Source organism: Ranitomeya variabilis, chromosome 5, assembly GCF_051348905.1.
Source record: "Ranitomeya variabilis isolate aRanVar5 chromosome 5, aRanVar5.hap1, whole genome shotgun sequence".
NCBI classification, from domain to species: Eukaryota; Metazoa; Chordata; class Amphibia; order Anura; family Dendrobatidae; genus Ranitomeya; species Ranitomeya variabilis.
The window spans coordinates 617,059,407-617,086,124 of record NC_135236.1 but is presented as its reverse complement, the minus strand read 5'-3'; the positions used below and the strand labels follow the sequence as shown (position 1 = coordinate 617,086,124).

The following is a 26,718-nucleotide window of genomic DNA, read 5'->3' as shown; positions in this document are numbered from 1 at the left end:
TCCAATTTGTCCTGAGTACGCTGATACCTCATATGTGGGGGTAAACCACTGTTTGGGCGCACGGCAGGGCTCGGAAGGGAAGGAGCGCCATTTGACTTTTTGAATGAAAAATTGGCTCCAATCTTTAGCGGACACCATGTCGCGTTTGGAGAGCCCCCGTGTGCCTAAACATTGGAGCTCCCCCACAAGTGACCCCATTTTGGAAACTAGACCCCCCAAGGAACTTATCTAGATGCATAGTGAGCACTTTAAACCCCCAGGTGCTTCACAAATTAATCCGTAAAAATGAAAAAGTACTTTTTTTTCACACAAATTCTTTTAGCCTCAATTTTTTCATTTTCACATGGGCAACAGAATAAAATGGATCCTAAAATTTGTTGGGCAATTTCTCCTGAGTACGCCAATACCTCATATGTGGGGGTAAACTACTGTTTGGGCACATGGTAAGGCTCGGAAGGGAAGGAGCGCCATTTGACTTTTTAAATGGAAAATTAGCTCCAATCGTTAGTGGACACCATGTTGCGTTCGGAGAGCCCCTGTGTGCCTAAACATTGGAGCTCCCCTACAAGTGACCCCATTTTGGAAACTAGACCCCCCAAGGAACTAATCTAGATGTATAGTGAGCACTTAAAACCCCCAGGTGCTTCACAGAAGTTTATAACGCAGAGCCATGAAAATAAAAAATATTTTTCTTTCCTCAAAAATTATTTTTAGCCTGGAGTTTATTTTCCCAAGGATAATAGGAGAAATTGGACCCCAAATGTTGTTGTCCAGTTTGTCCTGAGTACGATGATACCCCATATGTGGGGGTAAACCACTGTTTGGGCGCACGGCAGGGCTCGGAAGGGAAGGCACGCCATTTGGCTTTTTGAATGGAAAATTAGCTCCAATCATTAGCGGACACCATGTCGCGTTTGCAGAGCCCCTGATGTGCCTAAACAGTAGGAACTCCCCACAATTGACCCCACTTTGGAAACTAGACCCCCAAGGGAACTTATCTAGATGTGTGGTGAGCACTTTGAACCCCCAAGTGCTTCACAGAAGTTTATAACGCAGAGCCGTGAAAATAAAAAACGTGTTTTCTTTCCTCAAAAATATTTTTTTAGCCCAGAATTTTTTAATTTTCCCAAGGGTAACAGGAAAAATTTGACCCCAAAAGTTGTTGTCCAGTTTCTCCTGAGTACGCTGATACCCCATATGTGGGGGTAAACCACTGTTTGGGCACATGGCGGGGCTCGGAAGGGAAGTAGTGACGATTTGGAATGCAGACTTTGATGGAATGGTCTGCGGGAATCATGTTACGTTTGCAGAGCCCCTGATGTGCCTAAACAGTAGAAACCCCCCACAAGTGACCCCATTTTGGAAACTAGACCCCCCAAGGAACTTATCTAGATGTGTGGTGAGCACGTTCAACCCCCAAGTGCTTCACAGAAGTTTACAACGCAGAGCCGTGAAAATAAAAAATAATTTTTCTTTCCTCAAAAAAGATGTTTTAGCAAGCAATTGTTTATTTTCACAAGGGTAACAGGAGAAATTGGACCCCAATATTTGTTGCCCAGTTTGTTGAGTACGCTGATACCTCATATGTGGGGGTAAACCACTGTTTGGGCGCACGTCAGGGCTCGGAAGGGAAGTAGTGACATTTGAAATGCAGACTTTGATGGAATGGTCTGCGGGCGTCACGTTGCATTTGCAGAGCCCCTGATGTGCCTAAACAGTAGAAACCCCCCACAAGTGACCCCATTTTGGAAACTAGACCCCAAAAGGATCTTGTCTAGATGTGTGGTGAGCACTTTCAACCCCCAAGTGTTTCACATAAGTTTATAACGTAGAGCCGTGAAAATAAAAAATAATTGTTCTTTCCTCAAAATTATGTTTTAGCAAGTAATTTTTTATTTTTGCAAGGGTAACAGGAGAAATTGGACCCCAATAGTTGTTGCCCAGTTTGTCCTGAGTACGCTGGTATCCCATATGTGGGGGTAAACCACTGTTTGGGCGCACGTCGGGGCTTGGAAGGGAGGGCGCACCATTTGACTTTTTGAACGCAAGATTGGCTGGAATCAATGGTGGCGCCATGTTGCGTTTGGAGACCCCTGATGTGCCTAAACAGTGGAAACCCCTCAATTCTAACTTCAACACTAACCCCAACACACCCCTAATCCTAATCCCAACTGTAGCCATAACCCTAATCACAACCCTAACCCCAACACACCCCTAACCCCAACATACCCGTAACCCTAAATCCAACCCTAATCCTAACCCTAATCCCAACCCTACCCACAACTGTAACCCTATCCTTAACCCTAACCACAAGCCTAATCTTAACCCTATTTCCAACCCTAGCCCTAATTCCAACCCTAAGGGTACCATCTCACATAACGATTTACCAACGATCACGACCAGCGATACGACCTGGCCGTGATCGTTGGAAAGTCATTGTGTGGTCGCTGGGGAGCTGTCACACAGACCGCTCTCCAGCGACCAACGATGCCAAGGTCCCGGGTAACCAGGGTAAACATCGGGTTACTAAGCGCAGGGCCGCGCTTAGTAACCCGATGTTTACCGTGGTTACCAGCGTAAAAGTAAAAAAAAAAAAACGTACATACTCACATTTCGGTGTCCTTCAGGTCCCTTGCCGTCTGCTTCCCGCTCTGACTGAGTGCCGCCGTACAGTGAGAGCAGAGCGCAGCGGTGACGTCACTGCTGTGCTGTGCTCTCACTTTCCGGCCGGCAGACAGTCAGAGCGGGAAGCAGACGGCAAGGGACCTGAAGGACACCGAAATGTGAGTATGTACGGTTGTTTTTTTTTTTTTACTTTTACGCTGGTAACCACGGTAAACATCGGGTTACTAAGCGCGGCCCTGCGCTTAGTAACCCGATGTTTACCCTGGTTACAAGTGAACGCATCGCTGGATAGCTGTCACACACAACGATCCAGCGATGACAGCGGGAGATCCAGCGACGAAAGAAAGTTCCAAACGATCTGCTACGACGTACGATTCTCAGCAGGGTCCCTGATCGCTGCTGCGTGTCAGACACAGCGATATCGTATGGGTATCGCTGGAATGTCACGGATCGTACCGTCGTAGCGATCAAAGTGCCACTGTGAGACGGTACCCTAACTCTAATTCCAACCCTAACCCTAAGGCTATGTGCCCACGTTGCGGATTCGTGTGAGATTTTTCCGCACCATTTTTGAAAAATCCGCAGGTAAAAGGCACTGCGTTTTACCTACGGATTTACAGCGGATTTCCAGTGTTTTTTGTGCGGATTTCACCTGCGGATTCCTATTGAGGAACAGGTGTAAAACGCTGCGGAATCCGCACAAAATTGACATGCTGTGGAAAATACACAGCGTTTCCGCACGGTATTTTCCGCACCATGGGCACAGCGGATTTGGTTTTCCATAGGTGTACATGGTACTGTAAACCTGATGGAAAACTGCTACGAATTCGCAGTGGCCAATCTGCTGCGGATTCGCAGCCAAATCCGCACTGTGTGCACATGCCCTAACCCTACCCCTAATTCTAACCCTAATTCTAACCCTAGTTCTAACCCTAACCCTAGCAGAAAAAAAAAATATATATATTTTATTTATTTTTATTATTGTCCCTATGGGGGTGATAAAGGGGGGTCATTTTTTTTATTTTGATCACTGTGATAGGCTATATCGCAGTGATCAAAATAAATCTGAAACGAATCTGCCAGCTGGCAGAAGCCATATTGGAAGATGGCGGCGCCCACGGAGAAGCCGGACGGACACCGGGAGGCCCGGTAAGTATGTAGGGGGGTGATCGGATCACGGGGGGGAGACCGGAGCACGGGGGGAGCGGACAGGAGGACGGAGGAGCGGACAGGACGACTTAGGGGGGCGGACCACGTAACGGAGCACTGGGGGGGCGATGGGTGGGGTGGGGGCAGATTAGGTTTTCCAGCCATGGCCGATGATATTGCAGCATCGGCCATGGCTGGATTGTAATATTTCACCGTTTTTTGGGTGAAATATTACAAATCGCTCTGATTGGCTGTTGAAAGTGAAACTGCCAATCAGAGCGATCGTAGCCACGAGGGGGTGAAGCCACCCCCCCGGGCTGAAGCACCACTCCCCCTGTTCCTGCAGATCGGGTGAAATTGGAGTTAACCCTTTCACCCGATCTGCAGGAGCGCGATCCCTCCATGACGCATACGCTGCGTCACAGGTCGGATTGGCACCGACTTTCATGAGGCAGCGTATGTGTCAAAGGTCGGGAAGGGGTTAACAGCAATGGGTGGAGCGGTGCTCTGCCTGCAGCTGTTAACCTGTTAAATTCCCCTGTCAATCAGACAGTGGGATTTAACAAGCGCTGGCCTGAAACCTGTCATTCATTCCGCTGATCACATGATCAGGGTGCACCGATGGGTTATGACTGCTGGGGGTCTGCTAATGAGATTGTGATTTCTGCTATACCTAGATGTGCTGAAGCATTGCTCTGTATGGCACAAGCGACTGGACGATCGCGGCTTTAAGTCTCCTAAGATTATTTAAATTCAGTGTTTAAAAAAAAAAAAAAAAAAACCTCTTCAAAATCAATCCCCCCTTGCCCCATTAAAAGTAAATTTTGTGATTATCATTGCTGTGACTAGCTAGCCTGCAGGCACTTGTCTAACTCCGCCTCCTCCTTTGATAAGCATCTCATTGTCTATAGACAGGAGAGCCTGGTGGGGGCAGGGTTGGCTTTCTCAGCTCTACCACACTGCTAAATCTAAACTCAGAACGGCTGCACTCACTAAACTAAGTGATTACATGGTTGGATTCAGGGTAGGTTGGGCTTTTGGAGGATGTCATGAAGTTTCTAGAATGTTTACTACTGTGGAGCAAACGTGTCACTCTATTTTCAGTGGTATAATGTTCCAAGCTGAAAACTACAAGCTGCTTCTAGACAAAGCTGAAGAACAATTAAAGCAGAGAGAGGTGGAGCACAAAAGCCAAAAGGAAGAGGAGCTATCGGGCAAAATGAGAGGGCTGGAGGCCAAGTATACTGTCCTACTGCAGGAAAAGGGTAAGCATCCGATTATGGTGTCCGAGACTTGGTTATATGGAAGTCAGTGCTAAGAGGACTTGTTCCATATGTTACAGAAGGCCTCTTGGCAGAAAGCCACACACGAGCGAGCCGTCTGTCTGCAGAATTGGAAGCCCTGAAGCAGAATGTGAGCCAAGGAGATGGCGCGCGTCACACCTTACAGAAGCACGGGGAAGAACTGGAAATGCTCCTGCAGAAGGAAATGGTAACCTATCTGCACCACTGCCCTTGTTCTTGAATTTGTCAAAGATGCAACTTCAGGAGCTTGCTGCCCCCAGTTTCTTGCTTTGGGTTGGGACATTCTAGAAGATAGACGGCACTGGTACGAACCAGGCTGCCAGCCATGAAGCGGCATTGTCTCTGCAGCTAGGGAGAAGTACAGGAGGACTGAATCCAGTGATCCCGCTAGACTCGGGGTGGTGTGAGTAGGCGCTCGCTAGAGCATAGGCTGCTTGCCTGCTCTTTTATTGCCTAGGTAATCGGCCAGGTTGGGACTAAAGGCTGTAACCGTAACATGAGAAAGGGAGAGTTTATACATAATCACTTACAAATGTAGGGATTTTAAAAAGGAATCAATGGCAGAATTTTGTCTTTGAGCTCTTTGCAATGTTACTTTTTTATTTTTCCTTGACACAACCCCTTTTCAATGTACATCTGCTTACTACCGTAAGTTGTCCCCCTCATTCACCTCAGGAGACCTCCGGCGTGCTCAAGATGGAACTGCAGAAAGTGCAAGAAGAAATGATGAAAGAGAGGAGCCTTCTGGAAGAGGAGCTGGAGGGGGCTCTGGATGAGCTGGATAGACTGCAACAGCAGGAGGAGGAGGCCGAGAAGCTGATCCTCCACCTAGAGCAAGCAAACAAGGAACGGGCTGTGGAGCTGATGCGTCTAGAAGAAACTTTACGAGGGTGAGTTGCCCTTAAAATCCATTTTGTGTTTTGTCCACTGGTGAACTGCAGAATTCCTGGCAGATTGACCTTTCTGAATGAAATGGAAGCATGTAGGGGTTTCTACAGGATTCTCATGTTGATGAGATCTGTTTAATCTCCTCCATTTAGCAGGTACTGTATTGCGCTGCAGATTTTTTTTTTCACAAATTTTCAAAGAAAATCTGAAACAAATATGATGTAACTTTTCAGTATGTAAAATATTGGCCTATCTATGTCAAATTTTGGGAGACCTAACCAGTTTTTGATGGCCTCTTCTGTTGGCAAGGTGATGCCTCATAAGAAAGCCCTGCTTCATGCGAACGTTGAAATTATTGAATTGGTTACAGCTGTAAATTGCTGTGCACTCTCCCCCATCGTGGATGGGTGCAGCACCTGCCTTCAAAAAGGGCCCAAAATGGTGCATGCTGCAGGTATCATTCTCTCCTTGTTCCTCCTCCTCCCCCTGGGGCACCCATGTGAACCTCTGGCCCGCAGGGTGATTATACTTGTCCTGCGACACCTGCACCTCCCAGCATCGCACTTTCCAATGTATCTGCATCCTGGATGGCGATTATAGTTGCAAGCAATGATGAATGATGCCCATTGCACTGAGGCGTCAGATTAAAAGGGAAAATTATGTCACTGTTTTGCACCGAGCAATGCAGAGCTTCACAGTACTGTGTGGGGCCCATTTATACTGTGTGGAGGACTCTGTGGGGCCCATTTATACTGTGTGGAGGACTCTGTGGGGCCCATTTATACTGTGTGGAGGACTCTGTGGGGCCCATTTATACTGTGTGGAGGACTCTGTGGGGCCCATTTATACTGTGTGGAGGACTCTGTGGGGCCCATTTATACTGTGTGGAGGACTCTGTGGGGCCCATTTATACTGTGTGGAGGACTCTGTGGGGCCCATTTATACTGTGTGGAGGACTCTGTGGGGCCCATTTATACTGTGTGGAGGACTCTGTGGGGCCCATTTATACTGTGTGGAGGACTCTGGGGCCCATATATGCTGTGGGGATCACAGTTGGAGCATCATACTGAGTTGGGGTTGAGAGGTACAGTAGGGTCATTATACCGTGTGGGGATATCGTACTTTGTTTGGGGGGGGTCACATTTGTTGGCATCATACTTTACCTGTATTTATTAATTCAAGGTTTTTTGTTTTTTTTCAATTACATTTAGATTGGGCCATATGTTCTTTACTGCTTTTGTTTTTGTTTTTTAAATATCGAGGTTGGCCCTTGACTTTATCCAAGTTTAAAATTTTGGCAGTGTATTTGAGTTTGACACACCTGCTCTAGGGCTTCAGTCCTTTTTCTATCTGCTACTCGTAGACCGTCCTGTATAACTTTTGTATTTATTCCATAGCCCTTCCTCATGCTAATCTTTCCATGTATTTAACAGGAAAAGTCAAGAGCTACAAAAAGCTAAAGAAAAACACAAAAGACAATTTTCACAGCTTGAAGAAGAACACAAGAGCATCTTGTGCAAGCTTTCTGAATATGAAAGGTACCTGCATTAGTTTTATTATAAATCAATACTAATATGATCTCCTCCAAAAGGAAAGCCTTGTTGCCTATCGTGCAACTTTTCTAGGAAGGGGAAAAACGAATGCACAACATGAACACTTCTGTGACATCTGCCCCAAGTGTCCGGTCGATGTGTACACTGCATGGATGGAGGGTGCTCTAGATCTGCGACTGCCCCATACAGCACAGAATGTATAATGGTCAACTTTTTTGTATATCATGCTAAAGCATGTCAATATGAATAGCTATATGGCTTCTGAATACTAAAAAAAGGACATGCTTTGCACACCATTTGGCCAAGTTGTCTGCCCATCAACCAACGTCAAGGTGGTCTCAGAAAAACTCAGTCCCTATCCATGTGAATACCTCTTAGGCTGATGTCTGAATGCCTGGGTGAATGTGGACACCTCTCAGCAAAGCCTGCATTTATGGGTAGGTAGGACCCTTCTGTAATTAAAATCACCACATGTTGAAGGGCAGAGTGCTTGGTCAGAGAGCACCTATTCACACTAGCTTGGATGTGCCATTCAGATTTTTATTTCTGTTAACTCTCTGACCGATCACTCTACTTTTCAACATGTGGTGATTTTAATCACAGCAGGTTCCTACCTACCCAAAAATGCAGGCATTGCTGAGAGAGGTCCACATTCACCTAGGAATTCAGTCATCAGCCTAAGAAAGGTATTCACATGGATAGGGACCCATCAGTTTTTCTGAGACCACCTTGACGTTGGTTGATGGGCAGATATAACTTGGCCAAATTGTGTACAAAGCGTCTCCTTTTTTTTTTTCCTAGTGTTCAGAAGCCATATTGCGACTTATATTTCATATATTTCACATTGACATGCCATAGCACGATGGAGTGCAATTTTATTTTGTATATTATACATGGAGGTAGCTGCTCCTAAGTTAGCACCTATTCACACTACCTTGGATGTGCCATACAGCACAGCAATTGGCACCTGAACAGAGCTGCACTTTAACCCTTTAGATGCAATTGTCAAACGTGACTGCAGCAATTAAGCGTTTGGAAATTGGGTTAGTGCAGTGTAGTTCCTTAAAAAAATATATAATTTCTCGTATTTGTACATGCATTTACACAATGGATAAATCTCTTTTTTTTTTTTTTTTTTTTAAATATATTTTATTACATTTATTTTATTTATTTTTTTATTAGTATCCAGGTTTCCGCAACCGCAGAAATTGATTCACTGAAATCCACAAATGCTTGCTTACTGGAGAAACTCGCTCTAGCAGAAGATGATAGGAAGCTTCTACAGCAACACCTTGAAAGTAAAGTAAAAGTCCTGCAGGAGTTAGAAGTGCAAAGCGGTCATCAGCAAGCCGAATCCACCCAAACAAAGGCTGCACTAGAAAACCAATTACTTGGGCTTCAGGAGTCACTGAGCATCATGGAAACCAGATTAAATAAACAGATAATACAGATCCAAGAGGCCTCAGAAACCGAGAATGGACTCAAACAGCAACTTCTGGAGGTCCAGGAGTCTTCTGCCAGGAAGAAGGGGGAATTTGAGAAGCTGGTCCTTGAGCTCCAAGAATCCGCAGCCAAGAGTAAAGAAGAGTTAGTACAACAGATTACTGTCCTGGAAGGCACGAAGGAGGTATTGGAGCAGCAGGTGTATGGGCTTCAAGAGACCTCCAGAAAGCAGTTGCAGGTTCAGCACATTGCAGAGACCACGAAAGACATGTTGGAGAAACAACTTTTTGACCTCCAGGAAAGCTCAGTAAAAACCAAGGAGATATTGGAAAAGCAACTGTTGGATCTGCAAATGTCATCAAGCAAAACTGTGTTTGAGTTAGAGCTTCAAGTCCTTGAGCTTCAGAAAGAATCCTCCAAAACTCGCAATGAAATGGCTCTGCAACTTGAGCAAACGACAAGAGAAAATATGGAAACGCTGGAGAAGGAAACTAATGACCTGCGCATTTTGTCTGATAAAATCAGGAAAGACCTGGAGCAGCAGCTTCATGAGCTGCAAGAATCTTCACACAAGGTGCGTGAACGGTTAGAGAAGCAAGTTACTGATCTACAGAAGTCCCTGCTTATGGCCAAACAAGAAGCCGATGAGCAAAATGGTGAACTTGAAAGTCTTAAATCCCAACTTCAGGAGCTCAAAGAAGAATACACAAGGTATTTATTAGATGTAATATTTTTAAAGATCTGTGTTAAGGGAGTCTGTGTCTTTGCTGCCTCCTCTGAGAGCAATGTAATGTGGGAAAACATATGTAGCAGAGCTCAGAATGCTGACCCTGCCCTCGCCACAGCTTTCGGTGTACATTGTATGTTGGCAGCAAGGTGCTAATCACTGCTGAGTGGCAGGCTTGGACCAGGGCTCATGTGCCCATCAGTCCTGGTAATGATCACCTGCTGATAAAACACACATTGTGCAGTATGCATTAAGTGACACATCGCTGAAATCAGTGTCTTGGCTTCTACCTCATGCTTCCCTCAGATTACAATTCACCCCCACACAAAATGTTTAGTCATATTATTCTCTGTAACATGCTTTCTGTACCTGTACTACTTATGCAATGTGTTGCTCTGTCAGAAAGCTCGCTGTGTTAATTCAGATGAACATACAGCTAAAGTGCTGTAGGATTGTCGAAGCCCTTCCCAAGTTGCTGGCTGTAGTCCAGGCGCGGGGAATCTTTTTTTTTTTTTTTTTTTTTCCTTCTACCAAGGGCCATTTGGATATTTATACCATCCTTCAGGGGCCGTACAAACTCCACCCACAAAGTGCATCCTGACTCTGGCATTGGTGTCAGGATGTAATCTTTCATTGCATGCCCTTCAATGTTCAGTAGTGAACACTGCATGTGTGTGCTAACAGAGCGAGAAGAAATTAATGAGCCGATGGCAATCAAAATACACCTCCCTGCCCAAGAATGCGATCCCTGAGAATCTGCTCGGGGGCCTGAAAAACTCATTGAGGACCATAAATGGCCCTGGGGCCTGAGGTTCACCACCCCTGCTTTAGTCACTGTCCAGACTTTTTTTTTTTTTTTTTTCAATCCAGTAACAATGTGGATGACATTATCGTTGCTTTTAAAGGGAACCTGTCACCCCCAAAATTGAAGATGAGCTAAGCCCACCGGCATCAGGGGCTTATCTACAGCATTCTGTAATCCTGTAGATAAGCCCCCGATGTATCCAGAAAAATTAGAAAAAGGTTAGATTATACTCATCTGGGGGGGCGGTCCGGTTCGATGGGCGTCGCAGTCTGGTCCGGCGCCTCCCATCTTCATAGGATGGCGTCCTCTTCTTGTCTTCACGCTGCGGCTCCAGCGCAGGCGTACTTTGTCTTCCCTGTTGAGAGCAGAGCAAAGTACTGCAGTGCGCAGATGCTGGGCCTCTCTGACCTTTCCCGCTGCCTGCGCACTGCAGTACTTTGCTCTGCCCACAACAGGGCTGACAAAGTACGCCAGAGCCGCAGCATGAAGACAAGAGGACGTCATCGTAAGAAGATAGGAGGCCCCGGATTGGACCGGACTGCAGCAGGACCGCCCCTGGGTGAGTATAATATAACCTCTTCTCATCTTTCAAGTTACATCGGGGGCTTATCTACAGCATTACAGAATACTGTAGCTAAGCCCCTGATGCTGGTGGGCTTAGCTCACCTTCGATTTTTGGGGTGACAGGTTCCCTTTAATATGACCACAAACAGTTTGGGGTGGGAGGTTTCCTTCTGACAGAGATCCTTCTTTTTTTATTTCAGAGCTGTTGGTAATTAAAGGTGATAGCTAGGACTTGGAGAAAAGGTAAAAACGTGGCGAAGCACTAACAGGCAGGCTGCTGCTACCTACCTGCCGGTTGTACACGGCGCTGTTCATTGCCATCAGACCGCTCCTGCCTGCGACTCGGCTGCCTGTGCTGAGCGTCGGCTTCTTTTTCGCTCTGCTCTGTTGATGGTGCAGGAATTCGATGTCATTCTGATTGACAGCTGGATTCCCAATGCCTAACTGGAGGAGCCGACTGTCAATCAGAATGACATCAGAAGCCGCCGCTCTGTCGACATGTCAGTAGACATCTGATTTCCCAGCAAGGAGCACTCTGTGCCAGCAATGAATGGCGATAGGTAGGTAGCAACTACCTGCTGCTTGGTGCTCGGGCACATTTTTTGCTTTTCCCCAAAGTCCCGGATACCCCCTTTAATCGCATACCTTGAGACTTGCATCTATAAATAATTGTTTCTTTCTACAGTAAAGAATCTGAATGTAATGAAGCAATTTTATTGGACGCAAACAAATGGCGCACAATGTTTGAGGAGTTGCAGAATAAAGTTCGTCCATTCAAGGTAAGTGGAAGGATATTGGAGAACTTGATCACAATGCAATTCTGTAATATTTTACCCTCTTGCAGAAATGTACAAAAAATGCTGTAGCTCCAAGGTGCTGAATGGGAAATCTCCCCGAAACCCTTTCTTTATAGATTCTTTATTTTATAAGAGATGCAGTGATTGCCAGTTTCCCGCTGAATAGGGCCGACCCCAGGACTCGTACAAACCCCGGTTATTTCACGCGACCAGATACAAGTGTTACTGAAGCTCCAAGCTTCGTGCTGCTGCTCACTTTGTTTCTGGTAATTCCCTGCAGGAACAATTGGATGCATTTGAAGCTGAAAAATCGGCCTTACTTAATGAACATGGCGCCGCTCAGGATGAACTGAACAAGCTTGGTGACGCGTATGCCAAGCTGCTGGGGCATCAGAACCAAAGGCAGAAGATTAAGCATGTAATGAAGCTGAAAGCGGAGAACTGTCAGCTGAAGCAGGTACTGTCTGTAAGCATGTCATATACAGGAGCGGGATTCTCTCCACGCGGCCCATACTGCGATATTAATTGGCCGCCATCGGTCCCTGATGTGGCCAGAGATGAGCTATTAACCATTTCAATGTTGTCTATCTGCCAGTAGGCTTTAACTGAAAACTGTGCTGCTAAGGCTAGGTTCACATTGCGTTAATGGGTTAACGCTAACGGACAGCGTTGCACGGCGAAAATGTCGCAATTAACGCCGTGCAACGGCTCAGTTAGCGCACCCATTGACAGCAATGTGATTTTTTTTTTTGCTGAAGCGCATCGCTAGCGCGTGCCATTTCCAGCTCGTGGTAGTGATGTGCCGTTCTTTTGTGGCGCGCCTCGGATGCTGCTTGCAGCGTCCGCGGCGCGCCCGAGGTCTGTTCCCCGCTCTGGCAGATCGGGGATCTGCGTGAGCGGGGACGTTAACGCGACCCCTTAAAAGACATTGCGTTAGCGCAATCCGCTAGCGCTAAACGGATTGCCCTAACGCAATGTGAACCTAGCCTTACACTTCTAGACTGAAGGCCCTAATTGCCGGCATCCAAAGCACTTTTCTGAATATCCGCTATGAAATTACAGGGGGTGAAATGTAATTTTGTTTTTATAGGAGAGCAAAAAAAAGTTGCATGTGTGGTCACTCCAGCTCTTTTCCCACCCAGCACCGCCGCATCTTGCTTGAATAACGACTCCTTTTGCCTCAAGTCACACAGCATTTAGGCTGTCGGTAAAGCAGAAGGAGGTGGCGCTGGGTGAATAATAGAGCTGGAGTGACAGAGGCTTCAAATCTACTGCCTCATTTGCATATCCATTCAAGCGATAGTTCTTCAGTAGTGGAGGAATGGACTGACCATGTAAAGATACTGCTGGACTTCTGTTTTGCCATTGCTTAACTTTCTAGGTGTTTTTTTTTTTTTGTTTTTTTTTTGTTTTTTCCCCCTTTCTTGAAGGAGGTGACCAAACTTAAAACCCAGCTTTCCAAGGAGAAACAAACAGAAAGGCAGCTTCAATCCCACTTAAATGATCTGCAAGGTGCAAGGAGATTTGATCCATCCAAAGCGTTCCAGCATGATGTCAAGGAGAACGTTTATCCAAAAGTCCCTTTAAGAGATGGTAAGCCAAAACTATGCATCCTAGTCGGGACCACCTGATGTTACTAGTTGGGATTGTAACCTAGTTTGCTGCAGTCTGTAGCACCACTGACAAGCTAAGGGATGAATTCTGCATTTGTAAATGACAAGTAGACTTATGACCTTCTGTAAAACTTCATGTAGCAATGTCAGACCTACGTTTTATATACATTTGATGGTTTAGTATGCAAATAAAGAATGGCAGCACCTAATAGGATAGGGTGCAAAAGTTCTCCCAGATGTTCAAAGTCCCTCCAAATGTGGAAAGAAAAATGTAGCATTCAATGGTTTAAGCTACCCAAGAATATTTTCAGCTCCTGACCTGAAGCCTTTATCAAGCATAGTGACCAATTTCTTTGAGTGCTGATGGATGATGAAGGTCCGGGCCGTCCACATTCTGCTGTTGTGACTTGTAAACGTCACTACATAGTAGAGCAGCTGCACACAATTATGTGGCTGTCAGACACGGCCAGACTCCCTATAGAGAAAGTGGAGCCTGTGGCAGTCTCTGCCTACTACTCTCTGTATAGACGGTGCTAAACAAGCACTGTGTATCACGGGCGTACATAGAAATCATGGGGCCCCATAGCAGAAGTTCTAATTGGGACCACCCCACAAAAAAGTCGGTCATAGAAGACAGCCTTTACATAATTCTCCTGCTGAAGTCCTACATTCCTCTTTTCATTGCCCCATAAAGTATGCCAACAAAAGTGCATTCAAAACACCGTATGATACCCCCATGGTGAATTCCTCCACATCTACTATATAATTGTCTAAGGGGTACTTCCGTCTGTCTGTCCTTCTGTCTGTCGCAGTTATTCGTTCGCTGATTGGTCTCGCCAGCTGCCTGTCATGGCTGCCGCGACCAATCAGCGATGCGCACAGTCCGAAAAAAAATGGCCGCTCCTTACTCCCCGCACTCACTGCCCGGTGCCCGCATACACCCCTCCGGTCACCGCTCACACAGGGTTAATGCCGGCGGTAACGGACCGCGTAATGCCGCAGGTAACGCACTCCGTTACCGCCGCTATTAACCCTGTGTGTCCCCAACTTTGTACTATTGACGCTGCCTATGCAGCATCAATAGTACAAAATGTAATGTTAAAAATAATAAAAAAAAAACCTGCTATACTCACCCTCTGTAGTCCGCTGAGCCTCTCGCGCCGCCCGCCATCTTCCGTTGCAGGTGGCGGTGGCAAAGATGGTATGGCAGAAGGACCTGCCATGACGTCACGGTCATGTGACCGCGACGTCATCACAAGGCCTGCGCGGAAAGGACCTGACGTGACGTCACGGTCATGTGACCGCTACACGATCATGTGACCGCGACATCACAGGTCCTGCGCTCAGACCAACCCTGGGACCGGAAGCTGCCGTGGACTACAAGGGGCCCTCGGAAAGGTGAGTATATGTTTATTTTTTAACCTGTGACAAACAAGGCTGGGCAATATACTACGTGACTGGCCAATATACTACGTGGCTCTGTGCTGTATACTACGTCACTGGGCAACATACTGCGTCGCTGGGCAACATACTGCGTCGCTGGGCAACATACTGCGTCGCTGGGCAACATACTGCGTCGCTGGGCAACATACTGCGTCGCTGGGCAACATACTGCGTCGCTGGGCAATATACTGCGTCGCTGGGCAATATACTGCGTCGCTGGGCAATATACTGCGTCGCTGGGCAATATACTGCGTGGCTGGGCAATATACTGCGTGGCTGGGCAATATACTGCGTGGCTGGGCAATATACTGCGTGGCTGGGCAATATACTGCGTGGCTGGGCAATATACTACGTGACTGGGCAATATACTACGTGGCTCTGTGCTGTATACTACGTGGCTCTGTGCTGTATGCTACGTGGCTCTGTGCTGTATGCTACGTGGCTCTGTGCTGTATGCTACGTGGCTCTGTGCTGTATGCTACGTGGCTCTGTGCTGTATGCTACGTGGCTCTGTGCTGTATGCTACGTGGCTGTGCTGTATACTACGTGGCTCTGTGCTGTGTACTACGTCGCTGGGCAATATACTACGTGGACATACATATTCTAGAATACCCGATGCGTTAGAATTGGGCCACCATCTAGTGGACAGTATAATGACCCTACTGTACCCAACCTCAACTTCCAAGGCAAAGTATGGTGACCCCAACACAGTATGATCCCCCACACGGGCCTACATTCAGTATAATGGCCCCCATACAGCCCTCCATGCAGTATCGTGGGCCTGTATACAGTATGATGGCCCCCATACAGCCCTCCATGCAGTATCATGGACCACACACCAACTTACTTTATGCAAGCAATTATACAATATGAATGTTCTCATACATAGCTCTTCAAATATAATGGCCGCACATAGCCTTCCATATAGGATAATGGGCCCCTTGTGGTCCTCCATACAATATAAAGCCACCAGTCACTGATTTTAAAACAAAAAAGAAATAAATACAATTCTCACCTCTCCTCGTTCCACCCAATGCTCCAGTCTCCTGAGTGTTGTGAAGCACCGCGCATCTCTGGACAGTGGGCGACTAATCCTGTCATTGCGCCCATTGCTGTAACTCGTCAGACGTTGAGGCAGAATAACGGGGGGTGGAGGAGTCTGCTGACCCTCCCTCCATCATTGATCACGTTGCCTGAGGGGATGGGCTAGCCCCAGAACCGCCCCCCCAGGGCTCCATAGCAATTGCGTGGCCTGCTGCCATTGGCGATATGCCGCTGCTGTATACACAGTAATATACAAAGCACTAACTACACTCCCTCCTCCAGACCCAGCAATCGTTTTTGCTAGTGTAGGGAGGGAATAGGAGATTCTGGGTCCTAAGACATTCATTTTAATTTTTTTTTTCACTTCCTGGAGGGCACAACGTGTGAAATAAATAAGCGAAAAAAGCACTACGAATTCAATTTGCTAAATATGGCGACCACTTAACCTGAGAGGGTGGGGGTGTTTGAGATGGATATAGGGGTGTGTGTGTGTGTGTGTATGGTGTATGTATTCTCTCTATTACAGAAAGGGGAACAAATCTAAAAATGCATTTCAGTGGACATGCATTTTGCTAGTTTTTATGTTCATTTTTTTTTTTTTTTTTTTTTTTTTGCTTATATCAATCAATATATGTAAGAAAATAGTACAAATCACTCCCCAAACTTCATGGGAATATAGAGGCAAAAATAACAGCATGACCAAAGTGTTATAGCTCACTAACCCCTGGTTTGCCTTTGCAGGCTGGCCGATAATGAGCCTTATTCCTCACCGACACTTTTTCGTGGCGCTTCGTAATAAGTATAGAGCTACCCTGCAGACGAAAATCTTGTGCGTGCTCTCTGTATTTAACAGCTGATGCCCTGCAGCATCTGCCTGGACTGGTTTTTGAACTGATTAACCCCTTCACCCCCAGAGCTGTTTTCGTTTTTCGCTCCTCTCCTTCCCAGAGCCATAACTTTTTTATTTTTCCGTCAATATGGCCATGTGAGGGCTTATTTTTTGTGGGACGAGATGTACTTTTGAACGATACCATTGGTTGTATCATGCCGTGTAACAGAAAACGGGAAAAAAATTCCAAGTGTGATGAAATTGCAAAAAAAGTGCAATCTCACACTTGTTTTTTGTTTGGCTTTTTTGCTAGGTTCACCAAATGCTAAAACTGACCTGCCACTATGATTCTCCAGGTCATTACGAGTTCATGGACACCTAACATGTCTAGGTTATTTTTTATTTAAGTGGTGAAAAAAAATTCCAAAGTTTGCTAAAAAAAAAAAAAAAATTGCGCGATTTTCCGATACCCGTAGCGTCTCCAATTTTCGTCATCTGGGGTCGGGTGAGGGCTTATTTTTTGCGTGCCAAGCTGGTGTTTTTACTGATACCATTTTAGTGCAGATACGTTTTTTTGATCGCCCGTTATTACATTTTAATGCAATGTCGCTCACCGCCGGAGCCCACCTCAAAGCAGGGGATCTGCCAGCTGACGTACTATTCCGTCAACTGGCAGAAAGGGGTTAAATGCTACTTTGAATCACACTGGTGGCATTTTAGTGGTTAAAAGGGGTTAAAACGCCCCCTTTAACATAATCTGCCCCCCCTTGATCAGAATTGTGGGTGCTGATGGTTGCCATCGCACCGTGAGGAGTCTTCAGTGTATGTGACCAGCGATTTAAGTAAAGAGAAAAAAAAATTATGTTGTGCCACAGTGGGACTAGGTTAGAAATTAAAACCATGAAAGTATGTATATGTGCAGTGGCATGTGAAAGTTTGGGCACCCCTGGTGAAAATGACTATTATTGTAACAGTTAAGCAAGTTGAAGATGAGATGATCTCTAAAAGGGCTGAAGTTTAAAGATGACACATTTCCTTTGTATTTTAGGCAGGTTTTTTTACATAAAAAAAAAATACAAAAAGGAAAATGGACAGATGGGAAAAGTTTGGGCACCCTTTGAGATATGTGTGTTCAGATTACTTTGACCAATGTTTCAGACCATAAATAGTCTGTTAGGGTTATGGTTTGTTCACAATCATGGTTGGGAAAGGCCAAGTGATGCACATTTCTAGCATTATAAAAACCCAGCCTCCTCTAACCTTGTGCCAAAAACAGCAGCAATGGGTTCTTTTGAGCAGCTGACTCGCACTCTGGAAATGGTGCAGGTCCACAAACCAGGAGAAGCCTATAAGATGGGAAAGCATTTTAAAGTTTCCCATTTCTCAGTTCAAAATGTAATTACGATATGGCAGTAAACAGGAACAGTGGAGGTTAAGATAAAGTCTGGAAGACTAGCAAGCCTGTGAGCAGCTCACACAGTTTGCTCAGGCTACGTTCACATTTGCGGTCGGCGCTGCAGCGTCGGGCGCCGCAGCGTCGCCGCATGCATCATGCGCCCCTATATTTAACATGGGGGCGCATGGACATGCGTCGCACTTGCGTTTTGCGCCGCATGCGTCCCTGCGGCGCCCGCATCCGGGCGCAGAGGACGCAGCAAGTTGCATTTTTGCTGCGTCCAAAATCAATGAAAAAAAGGACGCATGCGGCGCAAAACGCAGCGTTGTGCATGCGTTTTGCTGCGTTTTTGTTTGCGTTGTGCGTTGCGGCGCCGACGCTGCGGCGCACAACGCAAATGTGAACGTAGCCTTAGAGAGGCAAATCAGAACCCCCTGGAAAACTGCAAAAGATCTTCATAAATATTTAGCAGATTTTGAACAGTAAAACGTAACACAACTGCAGAGACACCTGCACAAATCTGGCCTTCTTGGAAGAGTCATCATAAGAAAACCTCTTCTGCATCCTCACTAACAGACTCGGCATCTAAAGTATGCAAATTAACATCTAAACAAGCCTGATGCATTATGGAATGAAGTCTTTTGAACCGATGAGGTTAAAATAGAACTTTTTGGCCACAATGGTGTGGCAAAAAAGGGCACAGAATTTCAGGCAAATAACTTGCCAAACATTAAGCATGGGTGTGGAACAATCATGGTTTGGGATGCAACCAATAGCACGGGGAATGTTTCACTGGTAGAGGGAAGAATGAATTCAATTAAATTGCAACAAATTCTTGATGCAAACCAAACACCATTTGTTAAAAAGCTGAAGTTTGAAAAGAGGATGGCTTCAAGAAGTGGGTTTTGATTTCATTATCCATAATAGACTCCCTCAAAAGGGCAAGCTGAAGGTTTTACAATGACCCTCAGTCCCCTGATCTGAAAATCTGTGGCTAAACCTCAAATATCAGTGCATGCAAGACTACCCAAAAATCTCACAGAACTGGAAGACTTTTCCAAGGAAGAATGGATGAAAATCCCTCAAACAAGAATTGAAAGATTCTTCATTTGTACTTTAGGCAAAAAAGTCACATTCACCATAACATAAAAGCTGTTACCATCTTTTCAGTTAGCCATTAAAAGGTATCAACCACTGAGGACTCTCAATTCTAAATACTTTTCGAATTACTGGCCAACATGGTACCAAGATATACATCTTTCTATCTTTCCTATATTCACCATAACAGTAATTTTGACCAGGGGTTCCCAAACTTGATTTATTTATTTATTTTTTCTTATGTGTGTGTTTGTGTGTTTAATATATAGAATATGGCTTTCTGGCAATTTATAGAAAACTTAGCTTGCACCACAGTGACAATTTATCGTGAAAGTTGGGCATTGTAAGTAGGAGCATGCAATGGTGATTTCTTCATCTCAATTTATTGACACGAAAGCCAAGAACACTCACCCTAAAAATGTAAATGTCTCAATAACTTATCATTTGGCCCTGAGCATCAATTACATCTGGACTAAGACTTCTCATGCTGTTTGGAAGTCGAGTTGTCTGCTGAGGCATGGTATCCCTCTCTAATTGAAGGATGGCCCTCAGGTCATTGAGGTTCTGGGGTACAGAGTTGTGAACCTCTAAACGGCAACTCAGCTGATCCCATAGATTTTCTATAGGAGTCAGTGCAGGCCACTACATTTTAGGTGCCCCAGTCTCTAGCAGCTGTTCCCTAATGATGTGATCTTGGAGCGTTGTTGTCAACGAAGATGGCATTAGGCCTGTGTTCATGCAAAGGCACAATGACTGTGAATGGTATAGTAACAAGCCCCTACTACTTTAGTCGCTACAGAACCGCCCCACACTTTGGATTAATGATGTTACACACATGCCAACTGTAACACCGCCAAAGATTCACTGGTTACAACAGTGGCTGATGCATAGTGCTCTCCAACATTGTTGGCGGTCATCATTTCTGTTCAGCGTGAATTGACTTTCATCAGTGAACAGCACTAAGGCTTGCTGGTCCCCCATCCAGCATGGAATGACCTGGGCCAGGGAGCATCTATTTCAATTGATCTAAATATCCAAAGAGGTCAGGTCAAAAAAACACGAAAAGAAAAATGAATATTTTTTTTAAGTGCTACTTTAATGAGTAAAATTTCAGAATTTTTGCATTAACTAGTTAGTATTTTTATAGATAACTTGCATCTTTTGAGAAAACTTTAGTATTCTTTTCACAGCCCAGTGTTGTACAATTCTGTGAAGTACCTGTGGGTTTAAAATGCACACTATACCCCTAGAGGAATCATTGTAGAGGTATTTCCAAAATGGGGTCACTTGTGGGGGTTTCGGAACCTTGGCACCTTTCCAAATGCGACATGGTATCCATTCTTATTCCAGACCATTTTGCCCTCCAAAAATCAAATGGCGCTTCTTCTTTCAAGCTCTGTCATGTGACCAAACAATAGTGTCTTACACACATGGGGGACCCTTTACTCAATTTTCTCCTGTTACCCTTATGAAAATGAAAAATTTGGGTCTAAAGCAACACTTTTATGAGAGAAATTGTGGGGGATTTCCGCTGTTCAGGCACATCAGGAGCTCTGTAAACGCGATATTGCATCAGCTATCTATTTTAGCCAATTCTGCACTCCAAATGTTAAAGCATGCTCCTTCCCTTCCAAGCCCTGCCATGCGCCCAAACAGTAGTTTTCCACCACATATGGGGTATTGGTGAACTCAAGTGGGATGTTGTCTGTCCTATTTGCTTTGTGAAAATTAAGAAAATGGGGGCAAAGTAACATTTTTTGGGATAATTTTTTTTTTTTTCATGTCTTTCCACATTGTTTAACCCTTTAGATGCATTAGAGGAATTTCATTTTATTAAATCAGATTTTGAGCACATTGAGGCGTGCAGTTTTATAAAAATGTCACTTTTTGGGGGTATTTTCTGTGTATGTATGTGTATATATGTGTAAATATATACACTATTCTATGCTGTTAGGGCTGGGGTAAGAATTGAGGGATTTCCACTGTTTAGGCACATCAGGGGCTCTCCAAACGGACATCGTGACCACAATCGATCCCAAGCAATTTTGTAGTCAAACAGTGCTCCCTTCCTTCTGAGCCATGACATGCGCCCAAACACTAGGTTTCCCCACATATGGGGTATTGATGTACTTGGCGTGCCTGTTTACTTACTTTTGTTGTTTTATGCACATAATTATGTTTTGAAATATACACATCTTAGGCTGTGTTCCCAGTAGCGCTGGGGTTCGCCAGAAGGGGATCCATAATGGATCTGACCTCCTGGTAACTCCAGGATTCCGCCAGCCTTAGCTGGGGTCACCAGGAGGTCAGATCCATTACGGATCCCCTCCTGGCGGACCCCAGCGCTAGTTGGAATGCATCCCTACCTTGCAATTAAATAAAAATACTTTTCAAAATTTATTTTACGAGTTATTCCGTGTTATTTGCACACAGGCCTAAAAGGCCCCAGGTGCGTGAATATGGGGTAGTCCCAAAAAAGGTTGTTATACCGAAATGCCTATAACATAAAAATATATGAATAACTGGAAATTACTAACAACTATATACCTGAGGAATAACTAGAGTTTCAAAATTCTAACTAAAGTAATTTTACAGAAAATAGAAAACAAGTAACCTGGCAGGCCTGCGAGGCCCCAGGTATGCGTCCGCCAGCCTTAGCTGGGGTCACCAGGAGGTCAGATCCATTACGGAATCCCGTCCTGGCGGACCCCTGCGCTAGTGGGAATGCATCCTTACTTTGCAATAAACTTTGAAAAGTATTTTTATTTGTTATTCCATGATAATTGTAAACAGGCCTAAAAGGCCCCAGGTGCATGAATGTGTAGATTTCTATGGGTATGCGTTCTAGGGTTAAGCTTGTGGCGCAGAGTGTGATCAATTTGAGCTGATTGTCATGGGGGGTATGTATGTCTCACAGGAAGAACTACAAGCAAGGCCAGTGTCACGCTTGCAACTGCAATGCGAGAATCTCGCACTAGTCTCTCTCCTCAATACCTGACACTTGGGCCCTGAACACTGCAGGGGGAATAGTCACCGGTTCAGTCACTGCTCGGAGTATAGATCTGCCGCGGTAACTGCGCCCCCGACCCTGACTGACACTCCCTGCATTGGGGCTGGCTGTCAGTCACACTTGTTTGATATTACTGTAATTAGACTGATACAAAATCTTGCCACGTAATTTTGACCACACACAATATGACAAAAACCATATCCAATAACACAATGGGAACGGGTTATGATTACACGGTTTCCTTACAAGATTTTTGTGTCCTTAATGATTGTCAGAAGATTGACTAAAGGGCCTGCAGGACTCTGAAACCATATCTGAGTGTCATGGCGCTATGTACATGGCCATGCATGACACTTGGCCAACGTGGTAATGCAGCTGCTGTTCTCTTAGAGCAGAGGTGAGGGATCCTCTTCTTTCCAAGAGCCATTAGGATATTTATTCCATCCTTCGGGGGCCATACAAATTGCACGCTAACTCCACCCACAATTACGTCCGGAGGCTGGCACAGGTGTCAGGGCGTAATCTGTCATTGCTTGTGTCTCACCGTTCAGTAGTGAACACTGCGTGCACATGCTCACCGAGCAAGAAGAAACTAAGGCTGGGATGGCGGCCATCAAAATACAGCTGCCAGCCTAAGCACTGTTGTCCCCAGGAATCTGCCTGAGAGCTGGCTAAAAGGTCATAAACGGGCCTGAGGTTCCCACCTTAAGTCATCTAAGAAGGATTTGGTCCCTTTCCCTTGGTGTTAAGCATTGGAATCTAAGTCTTTCAATAATGTACATTGTGTTTATTTACTGGTCCGACTGTGGATTCCGGTTAACATTATTCTCTGCTTTTTTACAGGAAACAGAAAGAAGTGTTGAGGAGCCATTTCTACATGTACAATATGTATTTTTTTTTTTAAATGTGGTACTGTATATTGTCACATAAAATGCAATAATGACTATAATAAATCGTGAAATGAGCATAGAATACCTATACAATAATCAATTTTTTTTCTTTTAATAAAATTTTATTTCTGTATTCCTTATGTCTTATTGTCCTGGATGTGCGTCTAACACTTGTGTATATGTGGTCTGTGAAAACTCTACACTTTCAAAAACCGTACACACTGGGTTATCTAACAGCGGGAACACTTCTGTGCGCTCGGACTCTGATTTAAAACAGCTGCTGTACTGCACCATTAACCAGATTTTAGATTTTGCTCAATTAACACCGTATAGATGGCAGTGCAACCTTTTTTATATCTAGTAACTTGTATGTGACCAGAAACCTTGTGGGCAACGCATTGGCTCAGTCGTTAGTCTTACAGCGCTGTGGTCCTTGGTTCATATCCCACCAGGACCAACATAATCAAAGAGCTTGTTCTCCCCGTTAGAATAATTAGCTTTAGCATAATGGCTATATAGAATAAGGACCCTCCAGTCAGGAGCTCCCTGGACTGATAAGTTACAAGAACACTCGTTAACCATTTCGATTCCGCTTAACTGTTTACTGTTTGCTTTATCTCTATTAACCCCGTTTACTCCCTGCGAGGAGAATCTTACTCCTGTTAATAAATTCCCCTCAACAGTTGGTCTGTCTGTTCCGTAGTGATATACTCAACCCTGCACTCTATTACACTTGGCGTAGTTGGCAGGATGTCACATGGTAGCGCGGAAAGGGCAGACCAAGCAGTTGGGGGAGGCCCCAGGTCTAGCATCTCCCTGGGAGTCATGTTAGTTAACCTGCCAAAATTCTCAGGGAGCGATGTCATGAAGAGTTGGACAGAGCGCATCCAAGGGATGATGCAGATGCATCCTATGACGCCAGCTCTGCAGGCGGAAATAGCTGTGATGGCCCTAGAGGGGGATGCACGGGACTCGGTTATGCTCAGACCCCCCAAGGCAAGAGATACCGTGGACAAAGTAATACGTATACTTGAGACGCATGAGGACCCCACTGACGTAGGGGAGCTGCGCATGCGACTGTTTTGCTGGGTACAAAGAGAGTGGGAGACCGTGACGCAATATATGAATGCACTGCAGGAGCTTCATACTGTTATTGTACGGAAAGACGGCGTAAGTGTGGGGTCAATTGATGTTGTGCTGCGAGACCAACTGGTGACAGGCTTGCGAAATGTGTTGATGAAACAGGCCCTGCGAGAGTGCATGCGTGTAAAGCCAGATATGACCTTCTCTGAGGTCGGGAGTGAGGCACGCACGTGTGAGCAAGAGCAAGGGGTGGTAGTGCCAGTGGGGAAGGTATGGAGTGGGGAGGTTACAGCCCCTCAATGGGTAGAAGACTTGAAGGATGTTAAGCTGGTCCGTGAGGAAGTGGCTGAATATAACAAGACCCCTGCTGCAGAGTACAGCCCTCTGATGCGAGAAAGAGAGACCGCCCCCCAAAGTGAGACTAGTGCCGGTCGGCGAAGAAGACTGCCGACATGCTACAATTGCGGAGCACCCAGTCAGAATGAAGAGGAGATGACATGGACCCGGGATTCCCGGTTGAAGATAAGAAGAATCTGGGAAGAGATTGAGAGTCTAGGGAAAGCTCTAACTGCCGTTTTGGGGTCCAGCCAGAAAGAGATAGTGGAGAGGTGCATAGCATGAAGAAGGCTTCAGTGGTGGCCCCAGAGTGTAACTCCGTATCCTGGAGTGAAGAGCAACCGCAGATGAGAGATGTCTCCCGCTGAGGTCGACGATCCAGACTGAAGCTCCCTCCAGACAGATGCAGACGTGAGTGCTGGTCGTGCAGAAGGGTGGGTCACATGTCCAGAAATTGCCCTACCCGAGAAGAGAGGTGGCAGAAATCCGCTCACCCCTCTGAGGGTCCTGATAACTGGAGGGAACGTCGCCCCTGGAGAGAGTGGTACGGCAGGAAGAGAAGAGTCCCACCTAGAGCAAGACAGTACCACAATGTCAGATGCCCAGGAGAAGGGGAGAAAGTGCCAAGTGTTCCTGCGACGCTCGTTTTGAAGGTCATAGTCGATGAGAAGGAGGAACCACTGATGTCGTCCCCTGAGGTGACGAGTGGGCTGGCTGTAAGCTCACAAGTTCCTGATCGGACAGAGAGCCCTGGGAAGTGATGCCCGTGGAGCCCGGCCCCAGATGACGAAGAGTCCGGCCTGCTTGGTCTTAATTAGAGTTGAGCGACTTTTACTTTTTTCGGATCGAGTCGGGATTCGCAACACCCGACTTTGTCAAAAGTCGGGTCGGGTGAAATCGGCCGATTATTGCGAAAAGACAGGGGCCGACTGAAACACGAAACCCAATGCAAGTCAATGGGGAATCAAAGTCGGCAGTGAGTGGAGTACAGGAAAACACCTACAGTGCCCATTTTAATGCCAAAAACATCAATTCTTATTACTTAAGCTTGTCAATCTTAATTTACTTTATAATAGTTAGGCATTGAAAACTGGGGGTCATTTGGCTAAAGTTGTGGGGGGGTAGGGCTGGCTCAAGATTTTCGTGGGCCCAGGAAACGTGGAATATGTCACGGCGGTGGAGCAGGGAGAGGTAAGTATTTCAACTTTGCAAGTGCTGTGATCCTGAGCAAGCAGGGGGGGCCCACTCGTTGGCACTGGCACAGGGCCCCTCAGTACGGCAGTTTGTTTGATGGCGGGTGGCGCCTCCCACTGGCAGAGACACTTTTACGTACTATGAGGGGCCCTGTGCCAGTGACGTCGCCAACGAGTATGCCCCCCCCACCTGATGAAGGAACCTGCACTTTCATCTGCACCTTCCTCTTTGTCACCGTGTAAGGGTATGTTTCCACGTGTAAGGGTATGTTTCCACGTTCAGGATGGCCGGCGGTATCGCCGCAGCGGCGAAGCCTCTCGGCGCTAAGCCCCGCCCCCTTTCTGGGACGCGATCATGCCGGATGTGTTAACTCTTCACATCCGGGATGATTGCTCTCTCCCATAGGGCCCTGTGATATGCCTTGCGAGGACGCTGCGTCCCCGCAAGGTGTACGGGCATGCTGCGATCTGAAAAGACGCGCAGCATGTCCGTAGTCGCAGGGCCGCCGCGTGCGGGTTTCCACGCATAGTGGAGACGGGATTTCATCAAATCCCCTCCACTATGCTGGAACATCTGGACGCTGCGTGTTTGACGCTGCAGCGCTGCGCAGCGTCAAACTCGCAGCGTTTACTGAACGTGGAAACATACCCTCAGGTGGTATAGTATGCGGGAAGGGGAACCTGACTTTCAGCAGGGTCAGATTCTGGCTGTATAGAGTGCAAGGGGAATGTAGTGGAGCAACAATTGTGTTCCACTTGTTGATTCTTCACCAAAAATTTACATTTGGTATCTTTATGTTTGAAGCATGATATGTGGGAAAAGGTTGAAAAGTTTCAGGGGGCCGAATACTTTCGCAGGCACTGTACATATACAAGTATATACACTGCTCAAAAAAATAAAGGGAACGTTTAAACAGAATATAACTCC

General features: G+C 46.0%; 1 protein-coding gene across 1 annotated transcript in view; it reads left to right on the top strand.

Annotated features, from left to right (window-relative positions):
- HMMR (hyaluronan mediated motility receptor) overlaps positions 1 to 23,311 on the top strand; it is a 47,652-nt gene extending 24,341 nt beyond the window's left edge. The window contains exons 13-21 of the mRNA XM_077266101.1: positions 4,879 to 5,039; positions 5,117 to 5,265; positions 5,754 to 5,968; positions 7,400 to 7,504; positions 8,702 to 9,673; positions 11,744 to 11,837; positions 12,136 to 12,312; positions 13,286 to 13,448; positions 23,132 to 23,311. Coding sequence (XP_077122216.1) covers positions 4,879 to 5,039; positions 5,117 to 5,265; positions 5,754 to 5,968; positions 7,400 to 7,504; positions 8,702 to 9,673; positions 11,744 to 11,837; positions 12,136 to 12,312; positions 13,286 to 13,448; positions 23,132 to 23,151 — 2,056 coding nt within the window. The 3' untranslated portion in view covers positions 23,152 to 23,311. The remainder of the gene's footprint in view (positions 1 to 4,878; positions 5,040 to 5,116; positions 5,266 to 5,753; positions 5,969 to 7,399; positions 7,505 to 8,701; positions 9,674 to 11,743; positions 11,838 to 12,135; positions 12,313 to 13,285; positions 13,449 to 23,131) is intronic.
- Positions 23,312 to 26,718: the final 3,407 nt, after the last annotated feature.